The sequence below is a fragment of the Dendrobates tinctorius genome, unplaced genomic scaffold (genome assembly GCF_039654945.1).
Source record: "Dendrobates tinctorius isolate UK_male_01 unplaced genomic scaffold, ASM3965494v1 ptg000249l, whole genome shotgun sequence".
Lineage (NCBI taxonomy): Eukaryota > Metazoa > Chordata > Amphibia > Anura > Dendrobatidae > Dendrobates > Dendrobates tinctorius.
The window spans coordinates 5,319,782-5,347,138 of NW_027361916.1; the positions used below are offsets into that span (position 1 = coordinate 5,319,782).

At 44.3% G+C, this 27,357-nt stretch overlaps 2 protein-coding genes across 2 annotated transcripts in view; one reads left to right on the top strand and one right to left on the bottom strand.

Moving 5' to 3' along the window:
* Positions 1 to 27,357, top strand: part of LOC141063350 (uncharacterized) — a 68,971-nt gene that overhangs the window by 18,177 nt on the left and 23,437 nt on the right. The gene's annotated exons all lie outside the window — the stretch shown is intronic.
* LOC141063298 (uncharacterized) lies at positions 7,072 to 11,162 on the bottom strand. Its single transcript, XM_073557355.1, has one exon. The coding sequence runs from the start codon at positions 10,877 to 10,879 to the stop codon at positions 8,957 to 8,959; it is 1,923 nt and encodes a 640-aa protein (XP_073413456.1). The 5' UTR covers positions 10,880 to 11,162; the 3' UTR covers positions 7,072 to 8,956.

The window sequence follows — 27,357 nt, forward strand, 5'->3', positions numbered from 1 at the left end:
CAGAACTCCCAAAAAACAAGGCAAAACAAAAACAAAACTGAAGAGTACAAAGCAGAGCAGAAAAACTTAGCTTTAAGACGCAGAAATCAGACTGGTCTCCAAGAATCCAGCAGGAAAATCACCAGCCAGGAAGAAGGGCGTCGGCAGCCTTATATCCAGTCCTCAATTCCAGCCACCCAGTTATCATCTAGCTGCCCAGGTGTTTGGTAATCAGTCTCACTACCTTCCTTCACCAGAGGAGGGAGTTCATCAGACCTCAATGGTGAAGGGAAAAATGAACTCACAAAAGTACCTCCCCCTTGTGGAAGGGTCACCGAACCCTCATCCATGCCACCAGGGTGATCCGGGTGAGCCCGATGAAAGGCACGCACCAATCTTTCGGCATGAATATCAGAGCCAGAGACCCAGTAATTATCCTCCTGACCATAACCCTTCCACTTAACCAAATACTGGAGTCTCCGTCTAGCCAGACAGGAATCCAGTATCTTCTCTACCTCATACTCCATGTTACCTTCAACCAATACAGGGTCAGGAGGTGCCACCCCAAACCAACAAACCTCTTCAACAAGGACTTATGGAACACATTATGAATCTTAAACGTGACAGGAAGAGCCAACCGAAAAGAGACCGGATTAATAATCTCCAAAATCTTGTAAGGTCCAATAAATCTAAGCTTAAACTTAGGAGAAGCCACCTTCATAGCGATATTTTTTGATGACAACCAAACCATATCACCCACCTTAAACTGGGGACCAATGGTCCTATGTCGGTTGGAAAACCGCTGGGCCTTTTCCTGGGAGAGAGACAATTTATCTACCACTTGGTCCTAGATCTGGTGCATTCTCTCCACCACAGTCTCAACACCTGGGCAGGCAGAAGGCTCCACCTGCCCTGAAGAAAATCGAGGATGAAACCCAAAGTTACAAAAAAAAGGTGACAACAAAGTGGCAGAACTAGCTCTATTATTTAAAGCAAATTTGGCCAAGGGCAAAAATGAAACCCAATCATCCTGATCAGCGGAAATAAAACATCTCAAATACGACTCCAAAGTCTGGTTTGTTCTCTCCGTCTGCCCGTTGGTCTGAGGGTGAAACGTAGAGGAGAAGGACAACTGAATTCCCAGCTTGGAACAGAAAGTCCTCCAAAATCTAGACACAAACTGAACTCCTCTGTCAGACACAATGTTCTCAGGAATCCAGTGCAAGCGAACTACCTGTTGCAAAAACAAGGGCACCAACTCAGAGGAAGATGGCAACTTAGGGAGTGGTACAAGATGGACCATCTTAGAGAATCTATCACAAATCACCCAAATAACGGTCATTCTCTGAGAGACAGGCATATCAGAGATAAAATCCATTGAAATATGGGTCCATGGCCTCTTGGGCACCGGCAAAGGCATCAACAACCCACTAGAGCGAGAACAAGGTTTAGACCGGGAGCAAGTCCCACAGGACTGCACAAAATTCCTGACATCACGAGACAAGGCGGGCCACCAAAAAGACCGACTCACCAGATCTCTAGTACCAAAAATACCTGGATGACCAGCCAATGCAGAGCAATGAACTTCAGACATCACTCTCTTCCTCCACTGGTCAGGAACATACAGCTTTCCACTGGGACAATGCTCAGGTTTGTCCTCCTGAAACTCTTCCAGAGCACGTCTCAAATCGGGCAAGATGGCAGAAAGAACTACCCCCTCACCTAAGATGGTAGCAGGCTTGGTCACAACAGGAGAATCAGCAAAGAAACTCCTAGAGAGGGCGTCTGCCTTGACATTCTTAGTGCCAGGAAGAAAAGAGACCACAAAATCAAAACGTGTGAAAAACAAGGCCCACCTAGCCTGTCTAGGATTCAAGCGTTTGGCCGACTCTAGGTAAATCAAATTCTTGTGGTCAGTAAGGACCACGACCTGGTGTTTAGCTCCCTCCAACCAATGTCTCCACTCCTCAAATGCCCATTTCATGGCCAACAGTTCCCGATTCCCCACATCATAGTTACGTTCGGATGGGGAGAACTTTCGGGAAAAGAAAGCACAGGGATTCATTTTAGATGTCACAGGATCTTTTTGGGACAAAACAGCTCCTGCACCAATCTCAGAGGCGCCCACCTCTACCTGAAACGGGAGTGAGACATCAGGTTGCCGCAGAACCGGAGCAGAAGTGAATCTTCGCTTCAGCTCCTGAAAGGAAGAAACAGCCTCCGGAGACCAATTCAGCACATCAGCTCCCTTCTTAGTCAAATCAGTCAATGGCCTGGCAATACTAGAAAAATTAGCTATAAATTTCCGATAAAAATTAGCAAAACCCAAAAACTTCTGAAGGGCCTTCAAAGAAGTGGGCTGAACCCAATCATAAATGGCCTGTACCTTGGCCGGGTCCATTTCAATAGTTGACGGAGACAAAATGAATCCCAAAAATGAAATCCTCTGTACCCCAAAAAGGCATTTCGATCCCTTGAAGTACAGGGAATTCTCCCTCAAAATCCGGAACACAGTCCGAACATGTTCCACATGGGAGTCCCAATCCTTGGAAAAGATCAAAATATCATCCAAATAGATAATCAAAAATTTATCCACAAAGTCTCGGAAAATATCGTTCATGAAGGATTGGAAGACAGAAGGGGCATTAGTGAGCCCAAAAGGCATCACCAGGTACTCAAAATGTCCCTCCGGAGTATTACACGCCGTCTTCCATTCATCCCCATGCTTAATGCGAATAAGATTATACGCCCCCCAGAGGTCAAGCTTGGTAAACCAGCAAGCACCTTTACCTCTGGAGAATAGATCAGAAATCAGGGGTAACGGATACTGATATTTAACAAATTTTGTTGAGGGCACGATAGTCAATACAAGGCCTTAATGAACCATCTTTTTTAGCCACGAAAAAAAAATCAGCACCTAAAGGTGAAGAGGATAGTCTAATATGACCCTTCTCCAACGACTCCTTAATATAGGATCGCATAGCCTCGTGCTCGGGTACAGATAAATTGAAAAGACGACCCTTGGGAAATTTACACCCCGGGCTCAGCTCAATTGCACAGTCATAACTCCTATGAGGAGGCAAAGACGCAGACTCATTCTCACTAAATTCATCATAAAAGTCAGCCAAATAGTCAGGAACATCATGCGACTGGGGAGAGGTGGAGAAAACAGGAGCATCGCTAAGGGCACACCGACAACCCCAACTCACCACAGACACAGATTTCCAATCCAAAACTGGATTATGGATTTGCAATCAGGGAAACCCCAGAACAATGGTATCATGCAAATTATGCAACACCAAAAATCTGCAATTTTCTTGATGGTCTGGGGCGACCCGCATTACCACCTGGGTCCAAAACTGAGGTTTATTTTTCGCCAAAGGAGTCGCATCAATACCCCTCAAAGGGATAGGCGTCCGCAAAGGCATCATAGGAAATCCACAACGTTTAGTAAAATCCAAGTCCATCAGGTTCAGAGCTGCTCCCGAATCCACAAAAGCCTTGGCGGAAAATGTGGACAGGGAGCAGATCAGAGTAATTGCTAGAAGAAACTTAGGTTGAACACCACCCACAGAAAACGTGTGAGCACAACGTTTCTCTCGTTTAGGGCAGACAGAAATAATATGCGAGGCATCTCCACAAAAAAAACACAGCTTATTATGCCTTCTGAACTCCTGACGTTGCGCCCTGGACAAAACTCTATCACATTGCATAGGTTCAGACATTTGTTCAACATGTGGCAAAACCTCTCGTGCGGTCTTGCGTTCACGCAAACGCCGATCAACCTGAATGGCTAATGACATAGAATCGTCAAGACCAGAGGGAACAGGAAATCCCACCATAGTATCTTTTACGGTTTCTGACAAACCCTTCCGAAAGAGAGCTGCCAAGGCACCATCATTCCAGGTAGTAAGGACTGCCCACTTTCGGAATTTTTGACAGTATAACTCTGCAGAATCCTGACCCTGGCTCACTGCCAACAGGGCTTTCTCAGCTTGATCAATAGCATTAGGTTCATCATACAACAACCCCAAGGCTTGAAAAAATGCATCCACATTATTTAGAATAGGATCATCAGGTTTCAAAGAAAACGCCCAATCCTGGGGATTGCCGCACAGCAAAGAGATGACAATTTTAACCCGCTGCGCGGAGCTCCCCGACGAGTTAGGCTTCAAGGCAAAAAAATAATTTGCAATTATTCTTGAAATTCAAAAATGTAGACCGATCCCCAAAAAACACATCAGGAGTAGGGATCTTTGGTTCAGCAGCATGTGAATGAGTAAGATAGGCGGAAATTCCCCGCACTTCCGCAGCAAGCTGCTCCACATGATCAGACAATTGCTTCCTCTCCATTGAGAGAAAAAAAATTCCCCCTACGGCCTCAGAGATATAGAGGAAAAAATATACACAAAGAAATTCTGACACCTTCTTTTTTTTTTTTTTTTACAATTCTTTCCTGCTATTGAGTACCCTAGGATCTGCGGTATGGCCGGTGATTCTGTTATGGATGAGTCACCGAAGGAGGAAAAAACAAAAATAATAGCTAAGTCCAGAAAACCAGAGAAGTTGGCAGCTATCAGATTGCAGACCCCTGATCCTATCCACAACAACTAGCAGTAGCCGTGGGGGGTTCCTACGGTGCCCTAGACCCCTCGATCACAGCCGGAGAACTAAATAGGCCTAAAGAAAGAAAGGGGAAATCTAAACTGCCCCAGAGCAGACCCCAAAGCAATAGGCAGCCCCCAACATATAATGACGGTGAAGCAAGATGAAAAACACTAACACAGATAGAAAGATAGGATGAGCAAATGATGGGGCCCAAGCTAACTAAATAGGACAGGATAGAAAAGCTGCTGTCTGCAATCCGCAAAAAACCCTATCCAAAAAATGTCCCAACCGTCTGATAGGAGAAACAGGCCCTGAAGTCGCTAGGCTTCAAAAGACTATATCAGCACTCAGGTATATTCTGAAGACAGAGCCAGAGATCAACAGATCAGAGAAAAAATGGAATTCAGCTCACCCCCGGCCGGGGATGGCTGAACTCCAAAAAAAAACAAGGCAAACAAAACCAGAACTAAAGTGTACAAAAGGCAGAGCAAAACTTCACTTTGAGAAGCAGAAATCAGACTGGTCTCCAAGAATCCAGCAGGAAAATCACCGGCAAGGCAGCAGGGCGTCGGCTGCCTTATATCCAGTCATCAGTTCCTGTGACCCAGTCATCATCTACCTGCTCAGCTGTTTGGTAATCAGCCTCACTATCTTCCTTCGCCAGAAGAGGGAGTTCATCAGACCTCACTGGTGAAGGGAAAAATGAACTCACAACAGGATCCCATCTGTGTCTCCCCACTATTCTAACAATGGACGCTCTCTCCGCGATCATTTCCTCCTCTATACGGTTATTATGGGGAATGACACTGTGATGACTTTTCTTCTGGAAGAGACACAGATCACATGTGACTAATATTGCAGTGTGAATAGAAACTTATATTTTCCGGTATTTTTCTGCCCTTACATTGTGGGTTATGAGGTGTTTGGGGCTTGTTTTTTGTTCCGCCCTTTTCCCTTTGTTGTTATCTTTCCAGTTGGTAATTGGGATTCTAATATAAGCCCATATATCCCGGGAAGTGTCAGGTGCTGGGATCTCATTATATTATTAATAACAATTTCATTCCCGATTATTCCCGTCATTTATTGCACATTACATTCTCTCTATATAATAACAGATTCCTCTTTGTTACACGTCCTAATACTGATCATTTATATCTCTATATTGTAGAGGAAACATTTCTAGGAGTGTATACACTTCACCACAAACACTTCCCATAGATTTTATTATCATCACTGTTATTAAGCTGCTTTTCTCTTTATATCTTTACCATATCACTGTTTATTCTCTTTTCTTACCCGTTGCACAGTTGCACTCTCACTGGTCACTTGGTGGGGTCACATTTGGCTCTTTTCACATGCAGTTTTGTTTCCAGACCCCCCTCACTATCACTTCACCTGATTGATCACTACCAGATGGCTCTATGCAGCATTATTCATCTTGGTCTTACCAACAGGTTTTCATCCTGAACCTCCTGCTTCACTGGGGATGCTGAACTCTCGCGTGGTGTGGCCTAGTCCGGTCTCCATGGCGACGAGTCCATCCAGTGTCATTCCGGTCACTCCTCTTCGGTGTGACACCATCCAATCAGAGGTGCCTGGAGGCGGAGTTACCCGGGATGGCGTGTGACGCTGTTTCCTGGATCCCGCACGTGACACACCACCCGGGGGCGTCACAGATTCATGTACCCACGTGGGGTATACTCGCTCCCTGTGACCTCTGATTGGCATTTGCCCCAGGTCGCTCGGTTTGCACCAATAAGCCATCAGGGGTATGTCCCAACCACTATTAGGTGTCACGCCAACATTTTACTCTGATGGCACTTTTGCACATGGCCACTAGATGGCGCTACAACATCTGACATTTGCCTGAATTTTTATATCTACACATGATTTACACAAATTATATTTTCTTGTGGTAACTCTATACTATTTACCATTAGAAGCTGTGTATTTCTGTAATTATCTGTATGTATACATGATTGATTACCACTTCTGGCTCTGTAAAAACAATCCCCTTTAACCCCTTTCCGACACCGGGTGTAAATATACTTCCTCCCTTTGATGTGGGCTCCGGCGGTGAGCCGACATCTTTTCCGGCACGTCAGCTATTTTGAACAGCTGCCATTTGCCCCGAACAACCTCTGACAGCGGCATTTAATGCGCACTTCCAGCAAGTGCACCGGAAATCCCGCCCATCGGTGACCCCGTCACATGATCATGGGTCACCGATGGGTTGGCATGATAACCAGAGATCTCCAGCAGACCTCTATGCTTGTCACTGCCGGAATGCTATGAGCGCCGCCCACTAGCCAAAACCGCACGGACCAGGGATCATCCCGCCGATCTCCCGCTCTCCTTTTAACATGGGCAAAACGCTACTCAGACAACACAGGGTGAGGGTAACACAGTGTGGCCATGCTTTACTCTACCACAGAACAGGCACATAACACATAGAACATGAAGAAAAGATGAGGTGGCACTCACCAGTGTAAAAAGTCTGTTCTTTATTGATCAAGCAGTTCACAGCATGTCCTCAGGGAGATGGAGTATGCGAGTGATGACGGCCATTTTGCGCTTCTGCGGGTCCACACTTTCTTTACTTGGTGTGCACCCGAAGTGTCCGGTTACATGAGCTCATCATGGCTCACTGAGCAGTATCGCACCGAGCACATGTGGCGGCCGTGATTTCCCTGCCGTGCAGTTTATCTCTTTGTATGCTAACACATAGAACAGTCCCAGAAAAATACCCAAGATGGGGCACATTACAGAGTCTCACCCTTCCACTGACCCGCCAGGATAATAGCTGCTGTGACTACAGATCTTCCAGGGTCGCAACTCCACCTGTGGCGCACACACACAGGGGGTAATGACAAGCATAGGAAATTGACAGTCCATACAAGGTACAAGGCCAGTTGATCCGAGGATCACAACCTGTCTCCAAACGTATCCATGGTTCAGCAATGGTCAATGGAGCAGATCTGTATTCTTCCAACCGAGGCTGAAAACCCCTAGGTTGTTTCCTATAGAATGATAGATCCGTGTCCCTTGTGATGATGTTGTGGCTGCTGTCCTGTCTCTTGTCCTTTGGATGTATAGATGTCAATATTACCGGCTGACACAAACAAAAATCTGTTTTCTTGACCAACCAGAAATCAACACTTACATTTAAAGCCAACATACAGATAACATTCTATTATTCTTCGTTTGCTAAAAAATATTCATCTGGTTAATTAAGATACAATGCTGTAAGTCTTCACAATGCCAAAAGTAAAAAAAAGTTTTTAAAAATGTTAAAAAAATATAAAAGTTCAAATCACCCCTCTTTCAAAATACAGCAATAAAAAAATCAAACATACACATACTTGTTATAGCCGCGTTCAGAATCGCCCGATCTATCACTATAAAAAAGAATTAACCCGATCGCTAAATGGCATAACGAGAAAAAAGGTCAAAACGCCAGAATTACTTTTTTTGGTTGCCGCAACGTTGCATTAAAATGCAATAACGGCCGATCACAAGATCGTATCTGCATCAAAATGGTCTCCATTAAAAACATCAGCTCGGCAAGTAAAAAATAAGCCCTCACCCAATGCGAGATCATAAAAAATGGAGACGCGACGGGTATCGGAAAATGTTGCAATTCTTTTATACTTTACCTAATAAAGAGGAGTTATTTTTACAGTGGCTATGGAAAGTATTCAGACCCCTTTAAATTTTTCACTCTTTGTTTCATTGCCGCCATTTGGTAAATTCAAAATCATACTATCTATTCCTGACACTGGAGTGGCTTATAAGCTTCCGAAGTAAATAGTTTGAGGTCTGGGATCTGCCAATATGGGGCTAGTTTTCTGACTGTTTCGGATAACATGATACATGATTTTAGTTTTTTTTGTCTAGTCTCGCTTGAATATAGGTCAATATTAAATAGTCTCCTGATGAGTCGCCTTTGGTGAGGACGATGAAGCCCATAGAAATGAGAGGCTTGGAGAGTGAGTGTTTATACGTCACCTCACCCGATATATTGAACTGTGGGGTATATGTTTTTCTATTAGTCACCTTCTGACTAACCTTCAGAGGGTGAATTATGGGTATAGTTTTACATTTGGAATTAATAAAGTTTAGTTTTATGTCAGCAAACATGAGGAATGACAAGAGACAACCCATTTAAGAAGATTCAGTTTGGGTTAAAACTACTCCGACACTATGAATATAAAAAAGTCTTCTCCCCTATGTGACGACTCTGATGTTTATTAACAGATGATTTCCAAGTAAAATATTTCCAACATTAAGAAAATGAAAAAGGCTTCACTTCTGTGTGCCTGCTCTGATGGCGATCAAGGAGCGCTTTGTGGTTAAAATATTTCCCACATTAACAGGAAAAAGGCTTCTCCTCTGTGTGAGTTCTCTGGTGCTTAACACAATTTGATTTATTGTTAAAACATTTGCCACATTCTGAACATGAAAAAGGCTTCTCCCCTGTGTGAATTCTCTGGTGCTTAACACAATCTGATTTATTGTTAAAATATTTCCCACATTCTGAACAGGAAAAAGGCTTCTCCCCTGTGTGAATTCTCTGATGGCGATCAAGACTTATTTTCCATTTAAAGTCTTTCCCACATACTGAACATGAATATGGCTTCTCTGCTGTGTGAATTATCTGATGTTTAACAAGACTTGAATTATGAGTAAAACATTTCCCACATTCTGAACAGGAAAAAGGCTCCTCCCCCGTGTGGGTTCTTTGATGGCTATCAAGACTTATTTTCCATTTATAATATTTCCCACATTCTGAACATGAATATGGCTTCTCTGCTGTGTGAATTCTCTGATGTTTAACAAGATTTGGTTTCTGAGTAAAACGTTTCCCACATTCTGAACATGAAAAAGGCTTCTCTCCTGTGTGGGTTCTTTGGTGTTCATCAAGATTCCCTTTGTAGTTAAAAGATTTGCCACATTCTGAACAGGAAAAAGGCTTCTCCCCTGTGTGAGTTCTTTGGTGATTAACCAAATCTGATTTCCGGTTAAAATATTTCCCACATTCTGAACAGGAAAAAGGCTTCTCCTCTGTGTGAGTTCTCTGATGGCGATCAAAATCTATTTTCCATTTAAAACATTTCCCACATTCTGAACATAAAAAAGGCTTCTCCCCTGTGTGAGTTCTCTGGTGCTTAACACAGCCTGATTTATTGTTAAAACATTTCCCACATTCTGAACATGAAAAAGGCTTCTCCCCTGTGTGAGTTCTTTGGTGGATAACAAAATGTGATTTACGTGCAAAACATTTCCCACATTCTGAACAAGAAAAAGGCTTCTCCCCTGTGTGGATTCTCTGGTGATTAACACAATCTGATTTATTGTTAAAACATTTCCCACATTCTGAACATGAAAAAGGCTTCTCCCCTGTGTGAGTTCTCCTGTGGGTAACAAATTGTGATTTCTGTGCAAAACATTTCCCACATTCTGAACAGGAAAAAGGCTTCTCCCCTGTGTGATTTCTTTGGTGGGTAACAAACTGTGATTTATGTGCAAAACATTTTCCACATTCTGAACATGAAAAAGGTTTCTCCCCTGTGTGAGTTCTCTGGTGGGTAACAAAAGTTGATTTCTGTGCAAAATATTTCCCACATTCTGAACAGGGAAAAGGCTTCTCCCCTGTATGAGTTCTCTGGTGGGTAACAAAAGTTGATTTCTTTGCAAAACATTTCCCACATTCTGAACAGGAAAAAGGCTTCTCCCCTGTGTGAGTTCTCTGGTAGGTAACAAATGTTGATTTCTTTGTAAAACATTTCCCACATTCTGAACATGAAAAAGGCTTCTCCCCTGGACGAGCTCTCTGGTAGTTAATTAAATTTGATTTCTGTGCAAAATATTTCCCAGCTTCTGAACAGGAAAAAGGTTTCGCTCCTGCGTGAGTTCTCTGGTGAGTAACAAAATGTGATTTCCATGTAAAATACTTCCCACATTCTGAACATGAATATGACTTCTTTGCTTTAGGAGCAGTTGGCTTTTTATTGCCTCTTTTGTGACTTTGATTTTCCTTAGTAGTCATTAATGAATCAGAATATGGGACCTGTTTCAAAGGATCAGATGAGAAATCTTTGCTGTGAATGGATAATGATATATCTGGAGTAACAGCAATCACTTCAGTTCTATCTCGTATGATCTCAAGATCATCAGATTTAAAAGTTGAAGATGTCAGCTGTCCCTCTGATCTCCTGTTATAGTCATCTGCTAAGATAAAAAAACAATTATTTTTTAATAAAATATCCTTGAGTTTTATATATTTGAACATTTCTACTTAAACTGTCCATAAAAATGGCAAGCTTTGTAATAAACTTTATTTACCAAGACAAGGACAGTTCACAGTCTAATAGAAAATCTTGTTGGATGAACAGGGTCGGACTGGGATGCCTAGGGCCCACCCTATGGCTACCATAAACAGTTTTATTACGTGTTCATTTTTTGGCCTCTCCCACTAAAACGTGTGCCTTTTTGCAAGCTGTACAGTGTGCAAAAGAGAACGCTCTCAGCCTCCAATATATCGTACAGACCGCACTCTCAGCCTCCTATATATCGTAAAGACCGCACCCTCAGCCTCCAATATATCATACAGACCACACTCTCAGCCTCCTATATATCGTACAGACCGCACTCTCAGCCTCCTATATATCGTAAAGACCGCACCCTCAGCCTCCAATATATCATACAGACCACACTCTCAGCCTCCTATATATCGAACAGACCGCACTCTCAGCCTCCTATATATCATACAGACCGCACTCTCAGCCTCCTATATATCGTAAAGACCGCACCCTCAGCCTCCAATATATCATACAGACCGCACTCTCAGCCTCCTATATATCGTACAGACCGCACTCTCAGCCTCCAATATATCGTACAGACCGCACTCTCAGCCTCCAATATATCGTACAGACCGCACTCTCAGCCTCCAATATATCGTAAAGACCGCACCCTCAGCCTCCAATATATCATACAGACCACACTCTCAGCCTCCTATATATCGTACAGACCGCACTCTCAGCCTCCTATATATCGTAAAGACCGCACCCTCAGCCTCCAATATATCATACAGACCACACTCTCAGCCTCCTATATATCGAACAGACCGCACTCTCAGCCTCCAATATATCATACAGACCGCACTCTCAGCCTCCTATATATCGTAAAGACCGCACCCTCAGCCTCCAATATATCATACAGACCGCACTCTCAGCCTCCTATATATCGTACAGACCGCACTCTCAGCCTCCAATATATCGTACAGACCGCACTCTCAGCCTCCAATATATCGTACAGACCGCACTCTCAGCCTCCAATATATCGTACAGACCGCACTCTCAGCCTCCAATATATCGTACAGACCGCACTCTCAGCCTCCAATATATCATACAGACCGCACTCTCAGCCTCCTATATATCGTAAAGACCGCACCCTCAGCCTCCAATATATCATACAGACCGCACTCTCAGCCTCCAATATATCATACAGACCGCACTCTCAGCCTCCAATATATCGTACAGACCGCACTCTCAGCCTCCAATATATCGTACAGACCGCACTCTCAGCCTCCAATATATCGTACAGACCGCACTCTCAGCCTCCAATATATCATACAGACCGCACTCTCAGCCTCCTATATATCGTAAAGACCGCACCCTCAGCCTCCAATATATCGTACAGACCGCACTCTCAGCCTCCTATATATCGTAAAGACCGCACCCTCAGCCTCCAATATATCATACAGACCGCACTCTCAGCCTCCTATATATCGTACAGACCGCACTCTCAGCCTCCAATATATCGTACAGACCGCACTCTCAGCCTCCAATATATCGTACAGACCGCACTCTCAGCCTCCTATATATCGTAAAGACCGCACCCTCAGCCTCCAATATATCATACAGACCACACTCTCAGCCTCCTATATATCGTACAGACCACACTCTCAGCCTCCTATATATCGTAAAGACCGCACCCTCAGCCTCCAATATATCATACAGACCACACTCTCAGCCTCCTATATATCGAACAGACCGCACTCTCAGCCTCCAATATATCATACAGACCGCACTCTCAGCCTCCTATATATCGTAAAGACCGCACCCTCAGCCTCCAATATATCATACAGACCGCACTCTCAGCCTCCTATATATCGTACAGACCGCACTCTCAGCCTCCAATATATCGTACAGACCGCACTCTCAGCCTCCAATATATCGTACAGACCGCACTCTCAGCCTCCAATATATCGTACAGACCGCACTCTCAGCCTCCAATATATCGTACAGACCGCACTCTCAGCCTCCAATATATCATACAGACCGCACTCTCAGCCTCCTATATATCGTAAAGACCGCACCCTCAGCCTCCAATATATCATACAGACCGCACTCTCAGCCTCCAATATATCATACAGACCGCACTCTCAGCCTCCAATATATCGTACAGACCGCACTCTCAGCCTCCAATATATCGTACAGACCGCACTCTCAGCCTCCAATATATCGTACAGACCGCACTCTCAGCCTCCAATATATCATACAGACCGCACTCTCAGCCTCCTATATATCGTAAAGACCGCACCCTCAGCCTCCAATATATCGTACAGACCGCACTCTCAGCCTCCTATATATCATACAGACCGCACTCTCAGCCTCCTATATATCGAACAGACCGCTCTCTCAGCCTCCAATATATCATACAGACCGCACTCTCAGCCTCCTATATATCGTAAAGACCGCACCCTCAGCCTCCAATATATCATACAGACCGCACTCTCAGCCTCCTATATATCGTACAGACCGCACTCTCAGCCTCCAATATATCATACAGACCGCACTCTCAGCCTCCAATATATCGTACAGACCGCACTCTCAGCCTCCAATATATCGTACAGACCGCACTCTCAGCCTCCAATATATCGTACAGACCGCACTCTCAGCCTCCAATATATCATACAGACCGCACTCTCAGCCTCCTATATATCGTAAAGACCGCACCCTCAGCCTCCAATATATCATACAGACCGCACTCTCAGCCTCCAATATATCATACAGACCGCACTCTCAGCCTCCAATATATCGTACAGACCGCACTCTCAGCCTCCAATATATCGTACAGACCGCACTCTCAGCCTCCAATATATCGTACAGACCGCACTCTCAGCCTCCAATATATCATACAGACCGCACTCTCAGCCTCCTATATATCGTAAAGACCGCACCCTCAGCCTCCAATATATCATACAGACCGCACTCTCAGCCTCCAATATATCGTACAGACCGCACTCTCAGCCTCCTATATATCGTACAGACCGCACTCTCAGCCTCCTATATATCGTACAGACCGCACTCTCAGCCTCCAATATATCGTACAGACCGCACTCTCAGCCTCCAATATATCGTACAGACCGCACTCTCAGCCTCCAATATATCGTACAGACCGCACTCTCAGCCTCCAATATATCATACAGACCGCACTCTCAGCCTCCAATATATCGTACAGACCGCACTCTCAGCCTCCAATATATCGTACAGACCGCACTCTCAGCCTCCAATATATCGTACAGACCGCACTCTCAGCCTCCAATATATCGTACAGACCACACTCTCAGCCTCCAATATATCGTACAGACCGCACTCTCAGCCTCCAATATATCATACAGACCGCACTCTCAGCCTCCTATATATCGTAAAGACCGCACCCTCAGCCTCCAATATATCATACAGACCGCACTCTCAGCCTCCAATATATCATACAGACCGCACTCTCAGCCTCCAATATATCGTACAGACCGCACTCTCAGCCTCCAATATATCGTACAGACCGCACTCTCAGCCTCCAATATATCGTACAGACCGCACTCTCAGCCTCCAATATATCATACAGACCGCACTCTCAGCCTCCAATATATCGTAAAGACCGCACTCTCAGCCTCCAATATATCGTACAGACCGCACTCTCAGCCTCCAATATATCGTACAGGCCGCACTCTCAGCCTCCTATATATTGTACAGACCGCACTCTCAGCCTCCAATATATCGTACAGACCGCACTCTCAGCCTCCTATATATCGTACAGACCGCACTCTCAGCCTCCAATATATCGTACAGACCGCACTCAGCCTCCTTTCTATTGTACAGACCGCACTCTCAGCCTCCTATATATCATACAGACCGCACTCTCAGCCTCCCATATATCGTACAGACCGCACTCTCAGCCTCCCATATATCGTACAGACCGCACTCTCAGCCTCCTATATATCGTACAGACCGCACTCTCAGCCTCCTATATATCGTACAGACCGCACTCTCAGCCTCCTATATATCGTACAGACCGCACTCTCAGCCTCCTATATATCGTACAGACCGCACTCTCAGCCTCCTATATATCGTACAGACCGCACTCTCAGCCTCCTATATATCGTACAGACCGCACTCAGCCTCCTTTCTATCGTACAGACCGCACTCTCAGCCTCCTATATATCGTACAGACCGCACTCTCAGCTTCCTATATATCGAACAGACCGCACTCTCAGCCTCCAATATATCATACAGACCGCACTCTCAGCCTCCAATATATCATACAGACTGCACTCTCAGCCTCCTATATATCGAACAGACCGCACTCTCAGCCTCCTATATATCGAACAGACTGCACTCTCAGCCTCCTATATATCGTACAGACCGCACTCAGCCTCCTTTCTATTGTACAGACCGCACTCTCAGCCTCCTATATATCATACAGAACGCACTCTCAGCCTCCTATATATCATACAGACTGTACTCTTGGCATCCTATATCACATACAGACTCAGTCTCCTATAATAGATACTTTCCATAAGTGTGGTATGTACAGTAAATAGGATGCCGATATTGCGGTATGTACGGAATATTGACCTCGTATATGACATACAGGCTGTTGGCCTCTTATTAGGCCTCCTAGGAGACATACAGACTGTCGGACTCCTATAAGACATAGAGACTGTCGGCCTCCTATTAGGCCCCTTATAAGACATACAGACTATCGGCCTCCTATGAGACATACAGACTGTCGTCTCCTATTAGGCCCCCTATAAGACATACAGACTGTCGCCATCTTAGATATTGTACAGACTGCACTCTCTGCCTATATACGGCATACAGGAGGATGATAGTGTGGTCTGTACGGTCGGTATACAGGCCTCATACGACATATTAGGCCATATAAGAGCGCGGTGTGTGTGTATCTTATATTGGAGGCACTGGCAGAGATTGTGATCGGTAATGCTGCATCATGTCATGTGTTTGAGCAGGGCCGGTTTTAGGCAAAGTGGGACCCTAGGCAAAGTTTAAAATGGGGCCCCAAATGCTAACATATTGCACATCACACAGAAGTAGTTCGATTGTATTTACATGTGCTGAGTTAAGGCTGCTAAATGAGTGTGATCGACAATATTGAAGTTGTTCAACACTTGTTTCCCGGCCTCTTTCCACCGTCTGAGAAAGAATGATGGGGACAGAACAATCCCTAATGGATCAATCTGTCCCCATACAGTATCATGTTATCAGCAGCACATCTACAGTTTACACCCCATAGTCCTCCATATAATATAATGTACCCCATAGTCCTCCATATAGTATAATACACCCCCTACAGTCCTCCATATAGTATAATATACTCCCCATAGTCCTCCATATAGTATAATACACCGCCATAGTCATCCATGTAGTACAATTCACTTCCCATAGTATAATGCACCCCATAGTTCTTCATATAGTATAATGTATTCCCCATAGTCCTTGATACAGTATAATGCAGCCACACCATAGAGCATAATGCAGCCACCCCATAGAGCATAATGCAGCCACCCCAAAGAGTATAATGCAGCCCCGCCATACAATATAATGTAACCCCCATAGAATAAAATGCAGCCCCACTCTTACAGTTTAATGCAGCCACCCCTTAGAGCATAATGTAGCCACCCCAAAGAATATAATGTAACTCCCCATAGAATATAATATAGCCCCCTAATATAGTATAATGCAGCCGCTCCATAGAATATATGGCAGCCCCTAATATAGTATAATGTAGCCCCTCCATAGAATACAATGTAGCCCTCCTCATATAGTATAATACAGCCCCAATAGAATATAATGTAGCCCCTCAAAAAATATAATAGAGCCCCCATACAATATAATCTAGCCCCACATAGACTATAATGCAGCCCCCCATAGAATACAATGTAGCCTCCTCATATAGTATAATGTAGCCCACTCAGAGTATGATGCGATCACCCCAATAGAATATAATATAATACAGCCCCCCATAGAATATAATGTATCCCCGAATAGAATAGAATACAGCCCACCTCCCCATAGAATATAATGTATCCCCCTATATTATATAACACAGCCTCCCCCATAGGATATAATGTATAATGTACCCATCATGGTATATAACACAGTCACATAATATATAGCACAGCCACAAAGTATATAACACAGCCCCACAAAGTATATAACACAGCCCCAAGTGGTATATAGCACAGCACCACATGGTATATGGCACAACCCCACATGGTATATAGTACAGCCCCACATGGTATACAGCACTGCACCACATGGTATACAGCACAGCCCCAGATGGTATACAGCACAGCACCATGGTATATAGCACAGCCCCACATTGGTATACAGCACAGCCCCCCACTGGTATACAGCACAGTCCCATATGGTATACAGCACAACACCATGGTATACAGCACCAAATGGTACACAGCATCAAATGGTATACAGCACTGCCCCATGGTATGCACCAGCTCTCCCTCCCCCCCGAGAATGGCCCCACAGTCACTGTTACATTTAAAAAAACCAAAACACTCAACTCCTCGTGCCCGCACTGCTCCGGTATCCTGCTCTGCCTGGCACACAGTGAGTGCGCAATGAAGTGTCAGAGGCACAGCAGGGAATGATCATCCATCATTGCTATGAACTGTACCGGCATCTATGATGCCGGTATAGTTCAATGCGGTGGCGGGGGTAGTCGGCATGGGGGCTTTTATAGAACATAATACACATCCCTTTTATTTTTTCCTTTCTTTTCCATGACCCAGAAGTCCCCCCATCCAGTTCCGGGTCAGCGGCTGCGGTGTATCGCGCATGCGCCACCAGCACTTCCCCTACCACCTGTACCTCAGCCTGTGTGCCCCGGAAGTCCAACTTTCACTTCCGGGGCAGAAGAATCTGTGTCAGTCGGCGTATGTGCCAGCTCGGCTTCATGCACCGGGCTGCATCCAGGATGCAGGCCTTACCGGAATGCTGCCCCCCACGCAACTGCTATGCTGGTCGGGGCCCGTGAAGCCCAGCTCCATCCCCGGCTTCATGCAGCCGACGGCGCGTCTCCCGAGTGAGACCGGGCGGCCCTCCCCAGACCCAGCCATCGTGCCATCCACTAGATGAGGAGGGAGCCGTCAAATGGAAACTCCTCCAACACTGCATCTGGACCACAGCCCCTGCCTTTCCCACAGACCTCGCACAGGCGGCATGCATTGGCCCAGGTATGTGTTCTTGTAGGAGATTCTTCCTGTGGATGCCGTAGGAACAGGAAACCAACTGAGGAGGAGAGGCAGACCTCCCCTTTTATTTTCTGTAGGTTTCCTGTTCCTATGGGGTGGATCCCTCTCTCCAGTGGGTGCTGTCATGGCGAAGGGTAAAATTAGGGGTAGTAGTCCGGTGGCTCTGGCTGACTGGATGATATGGGATATTAGGGGTAGTAGTCCGGTGGCTCTGGCTGACTGGATGATGTGGGATATCAGGGGTAGTAGTCTGGTGGCTCTGACTGATGGGATGATGTGGGATATTAGGGGTAGTAGTCCGGTGGCTCTGGCTGATGGGATGATGTGGGATATTAGGGGTAGTAGTCCGGTGGCTCTGGCTGACTGGATGATGTGGGATATCAGGGGTAGTAGTCTGGTGGCTCTGACTGATGGGATGATGTGGGATATTAGGGGTAGTAGTCCGGTGGCTCTGGCTGATGGGATGATGTGGGATATTAGGGGGAGTAGTCCGGTGGCTCTGGCTGACGGGATGATGTGGGATATTAGGGGTAGTAGTGCGGTGGCTCTGGCTGATGGGATGATGTGGGATATTAGGGGTAGTAGTCCGGTGGCTCTGGCTGACGGGATGATGTGGGATATTAGTGGTAGTAGTCCGGTGGCTCTGGCTGACTGGATGATGTGTGATATTAGTGGTAGTAGTCCGGTGGCTCTGGCTGATGGGATGATGTGGGATATTAGGGGTAGTAGTCCGGTGGCTCGGGATTATGGGATGATGTGGGATATTAGGGGTAGTAGTCCGGTGGCTCTGACTGATGGGATGATGTGGGATATTAGGGGTAGTAGTCCGGTGGCTCTGGCTGACGGGATGATGTGGGATATTAGGGGGAGTAGTCCGGTGGCTCTGGCTGATGGGATGATGTGGGATATTAGGGGGAGTAGTCCGGTGGCTCTGGCTGACGGGATGATGTGGGATATTAGTGGTAGTAGTCCGGTGGCTCTGGCTGATGGGATGATGTGGGATATTAGTGGTAGTAGTCCGGTGGCTCTGGCTGATGGGATAATGTGGGATATTAGGGGTAGTAGTCCGGTGGCTCTGGCTGATGGGATGATGTGGGATATTAGGGGTAGTAGTCCGGTGGCTCTGGCTGACGGGATGATGTGGGATATTAGGGGTAGTTGTCCGGTGGCTCTGGCTGACGGGATGATGTGGGATATTAGGGGTAGTAGTCCGGTGGCTCTGGCTGATGGGATGATGTGGGATATTAGGGGTAGTAGTCCGGTGGCTCTGGCTGACGGGATGATGTGGGATATTAGGGGTAGTAGTCCGGTGGCTCTGGCTGACGGGATGATGTGGGATATTAGGGGTAGTAGTCCGGTGGCTCTGGCTGACGGGATGATGTGGGATATTAGGGGTAGTAGTCCGGTGGCTCTGGCTGACGGGATGATGTGGGATATTAGGGGTAGTAGTCCGGTGGCTCTGGGTGACGGGATGATGTGAGATATTAGGGGTAGTAGTCCGGTGGCTCTGGCTGACGGGATGATGTGGGATATTAGGGGTAGTAGTCCGGTGGCTCTGGCTGATGGGATGATGTGGGAAATTAGGGGTAGTAGTCCAGTGGCTCTGGCTGATGGGATGATGTGGGATATTAGTGGTAGTAGTCCGGTGGCTCTGGCTGACGGGATGATGTGGGATATTAGGGGTAGTAGTCCGGTGGCTCTGGCTGACGAGATGATGTGGGATATTAGGGGTAGTAGTCCGGTGGTTCTGGCTGACGGGATGATATGGGATATTAGGGGTAGTAGTCCGGTGGCTCGGGATTATGGGATGATGTGGGATATTAGTGGTAGTAGTCCGGTGGCTCTGGCTGACGGGATGATATGGGATATTAGGGGTAGTAGTCCGGTGGCTCTGACTGATGGGACGATGTGGGATATTATAGTGAATGTGGCTATGAGGAGTGGGCAGGGCTATACACTCAGATTATGCATAATATATATATATACATACACACACAGTACAGACCAAAAGTTTGGACACACCTTCTCATTCAAAGAGTTTTCTTTATTTTCATGACTATGAAAATTGTAGATTCACTCTGAAGGCATCAAAACTATCAAAACTATGAATTAACATGTGGAATTTTATAAGTAACAAAAAAGTGTGAAACAACTGAAAATACTGTATGTCTTATGTTCTAGGTTCTTCCCAGTAGCCACCTTTTGCTTTGATTTCTGCTTTGCACACTCTTGACATTCTCTTGATGAGCTTCAAGAGGTAGTCACCGGAAATGGTTTTCACTTCACAGGTGTGCCCTGTCAGGTTTAATAAGTGGGATTTCTTGCCTTATAAATGGGGTTGGGACCATCAGTTGTGTTGTGCAGAAGTCTGGTGGATGCACAGCTGATAGTCCTACTGAATAGACTGTTAGAATTTGTATTATGGCAAGAAAAAAGCAGCTGACAGTCTATTCAGTAGGAATTAAAAATAAACCAATAAATTTCGTTCAACTTCACAATTGTGTCCCACTTGTTGATTCTTCACCAGAAATTTACATTTGGTATCTTTATGTTTGAAGCATGATACAGTACAGACCAAAAGTGTGTGTGTATATATTGTGCGTGCATGTAGATATAAGTATATATATGTATGTATATATGTATACATATGTGTGTGTATGTATATAATATATGTATATATATTATATTATATTGTGCGTGTACAGTATGTGGGGAAAGCTTGAAAAGTTCCAGGGGGCCAAATACTTTCGCAAGGCACTGTAAGGGTACTGTTACAGTTAGCGACGCTCCAGCGATCCCGAGAACGATACGACCTGGTAAGGATCACTGGTGCGTCGCTACATGGTCGTTAGTAAGCTGTCAAAGAGGCAGATCTATTCAGCGACGCAGCAACGATCCGGCGATCCGTATAGCGACCTTGGCGGTCGTTGGGCCCTTGTCACACACCAACTATTCTAAACGATTCCAGCCTGCGTCCGAGTTCTGCGTCGCCAACAAGGTCGCTCGTCGGCGTCAAACACAGCGATGTATGCTGGCCAGTGGGACGCCGACAACGAAAAATGGTCCAGGATGTTTGAGCACGATCAGCAATATCAGGCGGGGGGGCGGTCGCCGCTATGTGTCACACGTAGCGAGATCGCTGGGGCGTCACAAAATCTGTGATGTTCCAGCGATCTCGCTAACGATCTTGTTATGTGAGACAAGGCCTTAACTACAATCAGCGTCGGACTGGAACACCTTGGGCCCACCAGAGAAAATCATTCTTGGGGCCCACTATGTAGCTGCATAGAGTTAAATACCAGACCACCAATTATGCGGTAAAACACGCTAATATCCGGGTATAATATAAGGTTGTACATGTCTTAATTATGTAGCAGGAGTTGGGGTAGCCCCCTCATAGAATATAAAGCAGCCCCCTCACATAGTATAATGAAGCCATCTAATAGAATATAATGCAGCCATCTCATAGAATATAATACTGCCCCCCTCATAGGGTATAATGCACCCCCTCATAGAATATAATACTGCCCCCCTCATAGGGTATAATACTGCCCCCCTCATAGGGAATAATGCACCCCCTCATAGGGTATAATGCACCCCCTCATAGGGTATAATGCTGCCCCCTCATAGGGTATAATACTGCCCCCCTCATAGGGTATAATGCTGCCTCCTCATAGGGTATAATGCTGCCCCCTCATAGGGTATAATACTGCCCCCCTCATAGGGTATAATACTGCCTCCTCATAGGGTATAATACTGCCTCCTCATAGGGTATAATACTGCCCTCCTCATAGGGTATAATACTGCCCCCCTCATAGGGTATAATACTGCCTCCTCATAGGGTATAATGCTGCCCTCCTCATAGGGTATAATACTGCCCCCCTCATAGGGAATAATGCACCCCCTCATAGGGTATAATGCACCCCCTCATAGGGTATAATGCTGCCCTCCTCATAGGGTATAATGCTGCCTCCTCATAGGGTATAATGCTGCCTCCTCATAGGGTATAATACTGCCCCCCTCATAGGGTATAACGCTGCCCCTCATAGGGTATAATGCTATATAGATATATAGATATAGAGTTAGATAGATATAGATAGAAAGATAGATGTAGAAATAGATAGATATAGAGATAGATAGTAGATAATGGATAGAAAGTAGATAATGGATAGATATAGATAGAAAGATTCATAGAGATAGATAGAGATAGATATAAAGATAGATATAGAAAGAAATATAGATAGATAGATCGATAGGTAGATAGATATAGAGATAGATAGAAAATAGATAATGGATAGATAGATAGATATAGAGATAGATATATAGATAGAGATACATAATAGATAGAGATAGATAATAGATAGAGATATACAGATATAATAATAATAATAATAATAATAATAATAATAATAATAATAATAATATAGACATATATAGATAGATATAGAGATAAATATATATAGATAGATGGCTATAAATAAAAATAGATATAGAGATATATATAGAGATAGATAGATATAGAGATAAGAGATAGATAGATAGATAGATAGATATAGAGATAGATATAGAGATAGATATAGAGATAATAGCTAGATATAGAGATATGTATAGAGACAGATAGATATAGAGTTAGAAAGATAGACAGATATAGAGAGAGATATAGAGATAGATAGAGATAGCTAGATAGATAGATGGATAGATAGATATAGATAATAGAGATAATAGATAGATATAGAGATAGATATAGAGATAGATGGATAGATCAATAGATAGATAGATAAAGAGAGAGAGATAGAGATAGATAGATAATGAGATATAGAGATAGATACAGAGATATAGTGTTAGATAGAAAGATAGATATAGAGATAGATATAGAGATAGATATGGATATAGAGATAGATAGATATAGAGATACTATATAGATAGATAGATAGATAGATATAGAGATAGATAGATATAGAGATAGATAGATATAGAGATACTATATAGATAGATAGATAGATAGATATAGAGATAATATATAGATAGCTATAGAGAGAGAGATATAGAGATAGATATAGAGATAGATAGGTAGATAGATATAGAGATAATAGATAGATATAGAGATAGATAAATATAGATATAAAGATAGATAGAGATAGAGAGAGCGGTAGATAGACAGAGAGATAGATATAGAGAGAGATAGATACAGAGATCGATAAATAGATAGAGAGATAGATATAGATACAGATAATAATAGATAGAGATAGATAAAGATAGATAATAAATATAGAGATAACAGATAGATATAGAGATAGAGTAAGATAGAAAGATATAGAGATAGGTAGATATAGATAATAGAGATAGCTAGATAGATAGACATAATAGATAAATATAGATAGATATAGAGATAGATAGCAAGATAGATATAGAGATAGATGTAGAGATAGAAAGATAGATATAGAGATAGAGCGATAGATAGATATAGATAGAGATAGATAGATAGATAGAGATAGATATAGAGATAGAGCGATAGATAGATAGAGATAATAGATAGAGATAAATAGATAGATAGATAGAGAAAGATAGATAGATAGAGATAGATATAGAGATAGAAAGATAGATATACAGAGAGATAGATATAGAGATAGAGATAAATAGATAGATAGATATAGAGAGAGAAATAGATATAGATATAGAGATAATAGATATATACAGAGATAGATAGATATAGATATAGAGAGAGATAGATACAGAGAAAAGATATAGAGATAAATAGATAAAGATAGATAGATATATAGATATAGAGATAGAAAGGTATAGAGATAGAGCGATAGATAGATATACAGAGAGATAGATATAGAGATAGATAGATATATAGATAGATAGCTATAGAGAGATATAGAGATAGAGCGAGAGATATAGATATAGAGATAGATAGATACAGAGAAAAGATATAGAGATAGATAACGGATAAATAAATAGATAGATAGGTATAGAGATAGATAGATAGATATAGATATTAGATAGAGATATATATAGATAAAGATAGATAGATATAGATGGTAGCTAGATAGATAATAAATATAGAGATAATAGATATAGAGATAGATAGAGTAAGATAGATAGATAGATAGATATAGAGATAGATGTAGAGATAGAAAGATAGATATAAAGATAGAGCGAAAGATAGAGATAGATATAGATAATAGATAGAGATAGATATAGATAATAGATAGAGATAGATAGATATAGATAATAGATAGAGATAGATAGATATAGATAATAGATAGAGATAGAAAGATAGATATAAGAGAGATAGAGAGAGAGATATATAGATAGATAGATAGATAGAGAGAGACAGATAGAGAGAGTGAGAGAGATATAAAAAACAAACAAACCACAATACTCACCTCTCCTCCTGCTCCCACGCTGATCCCGGCTTCAGTGTCAGGAGCTGCCCCCTCTGCCAGACACACAGCGGGTGCGCGATGTAGTGACGTCATCGCGCACTGGCTGTGAGTCAGGAGCAGAGAGGACTGAGGGCGGCGCCGGCCCTGATGCAGAGCGGCTTACTGGGCTGGGGGCGGGGCCTCTGGGGGTGGAGACCTGAAATGATATGCTCCGCAGTGAATATTCATTTCTCTTTAGCAGCGGGGACAGGGGCTCCTGCCTCCTGACACCCGCTGCTGCTCCGCTGGCAGGGGCCCCCATAGCAGCTGCATGGTGTGCGACACACCACTGGCTGGGGGCCCCTGGAGCAGCGGGGGCCCTAGGCAACTGCTGGCCCTGTATGCCAGCAGGTGCCAGGGCCCACCAGATGCCAGGGCCCACCGGAGAATCCTCCGGCTCCCCGGTGGGCCAGTCCGACGCTGACTACAATGGACCTGTAATAAGTGTCCGGTACATGGGACCCTGGCTGGTTATCTAGGTGATACAGATTCTCCATTAAATGTCACCTGCTTAACCCAGCAGGAAGTACGGCGGCGTCTAAACATCACTAAAATGTACAAGTCCCCGGGCCCGGATGGAATACACCCCCGAGTACTGCAGGAATTAAGCACAGTCATAGATAGACCACTATTCCTAATCTTTAAAGATTCCATAATGACAGGGTCTGTACCACAGGACTGGCGTATAGCAAATGTGGGGCCAATATTCAAAAAGGGGACAAAAACCGAACTAGGGGCCGTTTATATAATCTGCTTTTATGCTGACAGTGTGTATTAGGATTTTTCTATTCTATTGTGAATATTGTGGCTTTATTTACTGTAATACATTTTTCATATATTTTCCACACGTGCTCCAGTTTGATCCAGCTGCACATTAATCCAGTTATTATAATTCAATAACAATTATTTTAATATTATCATTATTATGTTTTTCCTGTAGTTTATTACAATCCTCCTTGAAATTACTATATTTTTTGGACTAAAACACACACCTAAGGTTTTATTGGAAATTAGGAAAAAAAATTGAAGCAAAAAATGTGGCCAATTCTGTATTTAATATCCCCTATCCTGGTATATATGGCCCCCTCATCCCCAACCTGATACACATGGCACCTAGTAAGCATGGTCCCATCCCTATCCTAGTATGCATGGCACCTCATTCCTATCCTCTTATGTATGGCCCCATCCCTATCCGGGTATGCATGGTCCCCATTTCGTCCTGGTATGCAGGGTCCCCATTTCGTCCTGGTATGCAGGGCACCGTCTCATCCTGGTATGCAGGGCACCATCTCATCCTGGTATGTAGGGCCCCCATCTCGTCCTGGTATGCAGGGCCCCATCTCGTCCTGGTACGCAGGGCCCCAACTCATTATGGTATACAGGGACTCATCCTTATAAGTGGCCCCCACCCCCATTCCTATCCTGGTATACATGACTCCATCAGAAAACAATAGCTATATGCTTTATGCTTGTAAGCATCGCTGAGAACAGTGAGTATTCATGAATATTCATTTCTCTTAAGTAGCGGCACACATGACCACCGGTAGCAGCAGGAAGCCGGTGGCTGACACTGTGCGCTACTGAAGAGCAAAGAATACTCAGTGCCTTTTGCGTGCACAGGCCTGGCAGCTGTGCTCTGCTTGTGAGCAGCACATGATGTCCCTGCCATGTGCTGCTTACAAGCATATAGCAGTTGCTGGCACCGGAGCAGGACGCTGCGAGGGAGCACGGGGTAAGTAAGTGTAATGGTTTGTTTTTTTAATGTTTTCTGAAGGGGCCATGCATACCAGGATAGGGATGTGGATGGGGGTGTGGGCCAATTATAAGGATGGGGCCCTGCATACCAGGACCGGAGTTGGGGGCTAATCATATCAAGATACTATTATTAAAGAGAAATGAATATTCATTGCCCTCCAAACCCATAGGCGTAGAATGCAGTGAATATTAATTTCTCTTTAGCAACGGGAACAGGAGTTAGCCGCAGCCACCGGCTCCAGCCTCATGTGACCCGCTGCTCCGCCGATGCCGTTCGCCCACCTCCCCTCTACAACCGGAGCCGGTACATCCGGACTATAAGACACCCCCCCATTTTACTCCATATTTTTGAAGGAAAACAGTGCGTCTTATAGTCCAAAAAAATACAGTAGTTTTAATACAAACTGAAAAGTCAGGATAAAGGGAAACTCTGCTGTTATTGTACAGAAATTCACACTTGGCCTCACTGCACATTTAGGGTACGTGCAGACGTTGCAGTTTTTGATGCATTTCTGCAGCGTTTTTGAACGCGCAGAATTGCATCAAATCCAAAAACACTGTGCACATGCTGCGAAAAAAACGCACGGATTTGCAGCGTTTTATTTTCTGCAGCATGTCAATTCTTTATGCAGATCTGCAGTGTTTCTGCACCCATTGACTTGCATTGAGTCAGGCATTTCCGCAGCAAAACCGCAGGTCTAAAAAAGATCTGCAGTATTGCTGCGGATGAAACGCTGCTGATCGGGAACAGGGAAGTGTGTGGGCGGTGACTGTGTGCGTGTCTGCCGGGGGTGTGCGGGGGGTCTGCATGTGTGTGTGCATGCAGGCATCGTCCGATGGGACTACAAGTCCCATCGGTCGATGCCTGCAACAGTGACAGTGAGTGAAACATTAGCCAATGATGGGACAGTAGTAGTCCCATCATCCGGCTAATGTGTTGAATGTAAAAAAAAAAACAAAAAAAACACACATATACAGTTCATACTCCCCATCTACACCTAATCCCCG